At 35.7% G+C, this 7,932-nt stretch overlaps 1 protein-coding gene across 1 annotated transcript in view; it reads left to right on the top strand.

Moving 5' to 3' along the window:
• Positions 1–419: 419 nt before the first annotated feature.
• Positions 420–7,932, top strand: part of LOC107702728 (secreted frizzled-related protein 1-like) — a 12,745-nt gene continuing 5,232 nt past the window's right edge. The window contains exons 1-3 of the mRNA XM_016505131.1: positions 420–695; positions 3,449–3,455; positions 7,416–7,493. Coding sequence (XP_016360617.1) covers positions 642–695; positions 3,449–3,455; positions 7,416–7,493 — 139 coding nt within the window. The 5' untranslated portion in view covers positions 420–641. The remainder of the gene's footprint in view (positions 696–3,448; positions 3,456–7,415; positions 7,494–7,932) is intronic.

Raw genomic sequence — 7,932 nt, 5'->3', positions numbered from 1 at the left:
CGGTTTCTATTCACATCCAGCGGCAACATTAGCATATCTCAAACAGCACGGCCCAAAAGCCCTGACCACCTGTAGATTAAACTTTTTTCTGCCTTCTGATTATTTCCCAATAAAGTGGAATGTGAAAGGCCTGGGCAGAAGATGTGTGTGGAAAATGTGTGTGTGTTCTCAGAGCTAAAGAGAAAGTGAACGAGCCCAGCGCACTCCACGCACGCATTGTGCTGCAGGACAGCGCGTGGTCTGCCTGTAGAAGTGTCTGCGAGGGTGCCGCCCACTGCACAGCAGTCGGCTGTGGCTGGGATGGGGGCGGGGCTTACAGTGGACAGGGGAAACCAGTGGGAGGGGTGTGGGCGAGATTTACTCAGGGGTTGTCAGCTCATAGGGCCCTGAGTCCACTGGCTTTTATACACTAGGTGCACTTGAGTAAAACTAGAGAAGAGCTGAGCTCTGAGATCTGCCACTACTGCCTGCTACCAGGAGTTTGCATTAAACTGCAGGACAACCAGACTCAAGAACGAGGGAAAACCCAATACTTTTTGTCCTTTTTCTTTTTAAACACAACAAAAAAAAAGGATTCAAATTCATCTTTTTGAACCACTTCCCCCAATTCCTCTTCTGAATTACACCAGGACTTTAAAAGCATGGCAGAGCAGAAGAGGCAGGTGTCTCTGACCCAGGCTGTGACCCTAGCGCTGGTTCTGCCCAAAAAAAAAGAATGAAAATAAACGCAAGTTGATTATAAACGCTACTGCATGATATGCTAATTCATTCATTAAAAAAATTCCTTGTATATGAAATAAATAGACAGACAGGCAGACATAGATTATTTTTGATGTGTTATTGTGTCTCTGTGTATCAAATGCCACAAAATATTATTCCTATCAAAGCATAAAACGCACAAAGTCAACTTTTTGGGGATCTCTTGGTATCAATTTTATGTACTGATTCTCTGAAAATTTCTCTTGGACACAAAATATCAGAATATTTTCTCTAATAACATTCTTCATCATTACTATAATCTTATTTATATCCGCTGCGGTGATTATTGATTTCTAAAGAGCGTAAAATTGTGCCTCTTTCAGTCTTTGACACAATCTGGGCAACACTCAACAGGACTGAACGAGTTTCCAATTCTAGAGAGAGAGAGAGAGAGTGGTTATAGTTCAGTCCCACAGAGATCAGTCCTGGCTGAAAAATGTTATGAACTTTGTAAAGAACCAACTATGGAGGCCTATCAGACAAAATTTCAACAGACTTTCTACAAAAATAAGTATTTCTGTATTTTTTGCAGCATTTGCTGTCACATATAAAACACTGACATCCTCTGCCAGCTTGTAAAACTCCAAGAAGTAAACATTCAAAGAGCCTGTTAACTGCATTCTGTTAGCTTTCTAGATTTACTGTAACCACCGTTTGCTGTGTCATTTGTATGCCGCCCATCTGATGCACTATTCTTGGCCTGTATCCTTCTTCTCTCCACTGCACTAATGTCTAAAGATAACTTATCAAAACCAGGCTTTTTCTATGCTAGTTTTGGAATTTTATTTATTTATTTTTTTTTTTAAACAAGAGTTCATCATTCACTATATCATTCCATATTTGGAAAAAAATCAAACAAATATTTGAAATACATTGCGGACAATATATATATGATAAATATATGTTGTAATTGAAAATATGTTTACTTTATAATGTGAATTTTCATTATTTAATTTAAAAATTAATTTATTTTCCAATTAGCCAGGCAGCCAAACCCTTTGGATCACTAATTAGTCAGAAATGTTGTACATTACTTTGTCTCACTGAGATGAGAAGGACTATTGTAATAGACAGAGGAAGGAAAAGAGAGGAGAAATGGGAGTGTAGCTAGTGTTCAGGGGAAGTTTGTGGATGGTGTTGAACCACACAAACAGGACAATACACTATATAAAATACATAAAAAATTAAACAAAAAAATAATAATAACAAAACATAAAGAAGCTTAAAATAAATCTTTAAAAAAGTGCTTATTTTCTGAACCATTTGTAAAGTATAATGCAAAAAAAAAAGAAGAAAAAAAAGAAACAAGTTATGCAAAAACTTAAGTTTACTTTAAAAAAAGTACAGTAAATAAATGAAATACTGCTTAAAAAATAAAGCAATTTTTATTTTTATTTTTTATTATTATTAAAAAAATGCAAAATAATTAGAGATAAAATGAATGGTTTGAGTTAGTCTGTGTAGTCATATAGCTTTATATAAAAACAATATGTCTATGATATGTCTCCAAGTAAACGTATCTGTAAACATGCACACAGCTTCTCTTTTCACTACTAAGATTTGATGGATTACAATGTTCTCAAAGATGGGAAAAAAAGCGTCTTTTGACAAAAACGTGACTCCACGGCACTGTTTTCATACTTCCAAGTTAAGTAGCTTGGCTTCTGTTGGAAAAATAAGCTCCTTAAAATTGCAGCAAACTCAAGAGCAAGTACAGAAAGAGTGGGACCTTTGAGACAATATCAATTACAAACCATAGCCATTCTGAAATGACATGATACTGAAAGCTAGAAAACTAGCAGAACTAAGTTAAATGTGCTTTCCACATCACAGCTGGATGGGAAAGTAGCTCGCGGCCAAGCATTTCCAGTGATGTGTGTTTTGGTGAGAGTGCACATCGACGTGAAACAGGACTCTAGATATAACATGACAGTACAATCCCTTGCTTGACACGGCCAGTCGCTCCAGCCTGCAGCCGTCAGCTCCAGCAGACTGGGGACATGAAGAGCTGTTTTTTCCCCTGTGGTTTGAGGTGAAGTCCTGGGACGCAGCCCGTTCACAACCAGAGCCACAGACATGCATCACGGGCTGTTTCTGGAGACTGACAGTAAATGATACATTCCAGTAAATCACATTGGACAGTGCAGCAAGCCTCTTTAAACAATATAGTTCATTCTACAAATAGAAGACTTTTTCTTAACAGACAAATAGCAAAACAAAAACAACCCCAATGGCTCCTCGGAAAATATGGAAATATTTGAATATTAACCATAAAAAGTGGCATGTTTCATGCTTAAACTCTGTGATTATAATATTTGAATGAGTTTAAACCAGAAGCATGTCAGTTTTTATGGAAAATGTTCACATTTTTTTTGTCTATTGCAGTTTAATATGCAGAGACAACTACTAGTAGTTACAATGGTTCAACCAATGGTGTGAGTTTGGGCAGGGCTATTTATTCCAGTAACAGATGAGGGGAGTGTCTGTTGAAACCTGTTTGAAAATTATTATTTTTGCAGCTTTTCTTGCACATACACTGGTGGGTTATAAATGATACATTTTACAGAGAGGATTACATTTTATTATAAGAACAGGACTGAAACATTTGATTTGGCCGGACATAATAAGTTCAGGATAAAACAAACTTAGCGGTTCAGATTAGAGTGAATGTGTATTCCATTGTTTGCAGGATTCTGGTAAATGCAGAGGCGCTTGCTGCCTGAGGGGTGATTCAGAGAGACTCCGCTCACTGCACATTTAAACAGACATAAATCACAGCAGTTTTTCATCCTGATTAATGTTTTGATTATGTAATGTAATTATTAATGTCCAAAGTGTTGCTGCTCATAACTTCAAGGTTGCAAATGAGCCATAAATTTATGACCTGTGCACAGTTTAAATAGAACATTTCCCTCATAAACTGTGATACAGAAAGTCAGCGATGCAGAAATCATTCAGACACAGAAACACATGTATAGGAAGTCTCTCTGAGGACACTGTGAGGACTTGCAATGCACTCGTATATCCACAATGACAAACTGTGAGAAGTAGTTAGTGATGGATTTTATCGCTTAAGGTTTTAGTCTTTAGTCTGAAAGTTCTTTTCAGTAATAAGGAAGACCAGGGCTAGTTGTCAGTATTTACTCCTGTAAAAATGTACATTTAAAATTTATATTAAAGCAACATACTTTAAAGTAATGTTTAAAAAAAAAAAAAAAAAAACTATGACTAACATGTTCAACATTATTGCCCAGGAATTACACAGCATTCAGCTGATATTTTCTGATAACATAGTGGGGCATGTTGTCACAATATGTGAAGAACATATTCACAGATACCAGCGATTAAATCACCCATTATAGGATTTTTCTGGCCAAATTTAACCAGTAAAACTATTTTGTAACAGAAAAAATGTAAAAGGTAGTGTAAATATCAAACCATTCTTTTGACCAATAATTTCTGAAAATTACCCTTCTTGTGAAAACAGTTCAGCCTTTGAATTAAAATATATTTTCATAAAATTGCTGACTCTTGCTTGAATGTGTTGTTTAAATGTAGTCACCAATCACTAAAGCAAAAAATTAAATAAATGACAACTGAAAAAAAAAAAATAAATAAAAATAAAAAATGAAAACTGAAATTAAATACATACATATATATGAGATCAGTTGTTTCCCTAAGGACTTAACTGAGTTTAGTCAGGTTTATTGCCCCAAAATAATATTTCATATGACTGAATCAAACAAATCAGTACGGTAGGTTATATAACTTTTAGGTTAAACTTTTGTTGGTTTGTAAACTTGAGTTATATGTTACCACATGAACTACATTTTTAGGTTACCTGACAACAGGTTTTACTTTGCAGAGACCGGTTTAGGACTGAGCTGTTAAGCATGTCACTAAAGCACTCTTGCTGATTAAAAAGTTTTCTTTCAGAAGCAGTTCTGTTGATTCCTTACACACATTTCAATGAACATGAGAAGGAATTCAACAGGAAATTTAGGGAATAGATAAAAAATAAAAAGCCAGTATTGCTCTGATATCACTCAGTCTCTGAATTGGCACTTCTTGCAGAAACTCGGTTTGCAGAATTACCCTTTCTCAGTCTCCTGACACATGATTTGGCTCCGTTTCCACCAGGCATCCTGCCAGTGAGCCACCCCTCAAAACAGAATAAATTGCTCTGCAGTGCAAATAAGACATTTCAGTTTCAAGTATGCAGTTTGCTACAGCATGTGAGTATGAAACAAAGTTTCCTCCAGAACACGCTCAGTGTACGCAACTCACTGCACACATCACGTCTCCGACTTGCTGAATATTGAATGCATGGGAATTTCTGCTCAGGGACCAATTGACGGTTGAAACTTACATAGGGGTTCAACTCCCTACGATGTGTGTACTGAAGCCTGGTGAACTTTGACCCCTCTCCTCATTATCTACCACTATGGCTGTCCTCGAGGCTGGGGTGATAAACTCTGACCCTTGGTTTTTAACCTGGAAGGGGGAGTCTGGAGATGAGCCATGTAAGTCCTTGTTACCAGATGCTTTTGTTTTGTGAGCTTGAGGGAGGACCAGCTCTGACGTAAATGAAAAAATCATATTCACCACCTCAGAGATCAGATATAACACACATCATTGTGGGGTTGATTTCAGTGAAGAACTTCAAGCTTCAGCCAATCTGGTCACAGCTTGTTCTGTTAGAACCACCACACAGGGATCGAATACAGCTTTCTGTATTTTAGCTGAACAAATTAATGACTTTTCCAAATCTTCACAAGCCACACCCTGCATTCGTCCTAATTACTCAGTTAAGCGGATCAATGATGTGATAGAAGGCCGGAAGCTTTCACAACTGGAAAATACACCCGGTACTTCACTTGCAAAAATGACAAAAATAATTAAATCCCATAGAAAACAAAAACCAATATCAAAAGAATCATTACCAGTTGTAAAAGAAGAGATGGAGGTAAATATTTGATCAAAAATACCGTAATATTGTGAAGTATTAAATATGATTACAATCTAAATTAAAAAACTCCAAAAACTCCAAACTCCAGTCTTCAGTGTCACATGATCCTTCTGAAATCCTAATAATATGCTGATTTGCTGCTTTACTTTTTTGTGGAAACCACCTTTTTTAAATGAACAGAAAGTTAAAAAGTTCAACAATTTAATACATTCTGCATGAATAAAAGCATTTGTTTCTTTAAAGAAAAAAAAAAAATCTCACTGACCCTCAAATTTCCCTGGTTTTCCAGTAAAAATAATCATCCATTAAAAGCTTAAAACATCCATGCAAAGCAAAATGACGAAGATAAAAGTTATTAGGTTATTATCAATTTTAATTTTATTAATATAAGAAAAGTGTTGGCCATTATGTGATTGTTATACCAATTTAGTGTGGGTTGTGCCTAAATCAAGAAAAACTATTTGCAAATGGGGTATAAGAAAATTCCCAAATTTGCTTCTCACATAAATTAATTGTGTCTTATATATATTATCACTGGAAAACAATGCAAAATACTCATTAACGATTTTTTTTGTACTGATAAATGTGAAATTCGCCCATATCTAAGTATGTGTGTGTGTTATACAGTAATATTAAAGTTCACTGAACAGAAAGTTAATACCCCAGTAGGCGGCACAATAAACATCTGTAGCTTCACTCGCTGTGTGTGACGGCTCTACGGTTAAAAATAAGATCAGCAAATAACTATCAGCTCCAAGAAGGTCACGTACCGCTGTTTGCATGTTCCAGTGAACATTTTCACTGTCAAACTGCTGAGAAGTATGTTTTCACAGTGACCTATTAAAAGTTTACCCCTGAATTTGTCTTCGTACGTCTGCAACGAGTGTGAAATATTCTGGTTTCTATAATATCCTGAGATGTAGAGGCCAAAAATATTTTCTCAGGTCCAGTGATGTGCAGTCGAACTGGACATACACTAAAGACACTCCAGATCTGTAGGGATATAATTTCACAGTGATGAACCACTGAAAGTCTTAATCTTGTTTTATAACTCCCTTTCTTCTGTGAGGAAATAAAACTAGCAGCTGCCAAACCTCTCCCTCTCATGGCTTCAAACACTGTGGATTAAGCTTCATTAGCACTGGCCTGCTGCCCCCACATGAGACCAGCACTGCAATGAAACTGCACGAAACCTCATTAGAGTTTTAGAATCAACATAATCACATAATTTTAGTAAATATGTTTTGTTTGTTTGTGTGTGTCTCCTGTGGTTAACTGAAGATAGGCTTCACTGAGTACATCTTTCACTGAACTCATGTATCATTACTACTGACCTCACATAACAACTACAAGCAATTCTTATGTTGATTTCCCAAAAGTGTAAACACAGCAAAAAACTTGCTCTATCCCAACCAGTCTGAAACAGCAACACTGAATCAACCAATTGCACAAGTTTGGGGGCGGGACTATTGGTTTGTTAGACAAAAATACATGTAGTCAGGTTGAATTAATCATACAGGTAGATGATATTTGATAAATTATATATGATAGTTATTTTTGATGTTACTACCTGAAGCATGCAATATTTTTAGATTTCCCAAAAAATAAGTCTTGCAGTATACTTTAAATAGTTAAATGTTTTGGCTAAATGTTCTAGAGACTAACTTTCCCTCTCTTTACCCTGCAGTTTCAAAAGTGTGTCCACCCTGTGACAATGAGTTGAAAGCCGACACCATAATGGAGCACTACTGCGCCAGTGATTTTGGTAAGATATTAACTTTTATTGAGACATTAAATTTGACAACTTTAATAACTTGTCTCTAGAGGAATGATCTCTTCATAATGACATAAAAGTATGTTATGAAAAAAACTGATGAGAAAGTCTGCAGTTTGCTAGCATGGGAAAGTGGCCACTTTAAAGGGGTCATATGATGTTGCTAAAAATAACATTATTTTGTGTATTTGGTGTAATGAAAAAGGAAAACTTGAAATCGCATCATATGACCCCTTTAATATTTAGGGTGAACATAAAAAGGTGACCTCATGAGAAAAAACGGATACAATATGAGGTTGTTATGTTAATTGCAGTAACATTACTGTGCAATAATGAAAAGTTATATATTTTTAATAATAATAATAAAATTAGCTATTGTGAATATATATATATATATATATATATTTTTTTTTTCCACAATAGTATATTT

The sequence above is a fragment of the Sinocyclocheilus anshuiensis genome, unplaced genomic scaffold (assembly GCF_001515605.1).
Source record: "Sinocyclocheilus anshuiensis isolate Anshui unplaced genomic scaffold, SAMN03320099.WGS_v1.1 scaffold843, whole genome shotgun sequence".
NCBI classification, from domain to species: Eukaryota; Metazoa; Chordata; class Actinopteri; order Cypriniformes; family Cyprinidae; genus Sinocyclocheilus; species Sinocyclocheilus anshuiensis.
Note: the sequence above shows the minus strand (reverse complement) of the source record. Positions and strands in the feature narration are given on the sequence as shown.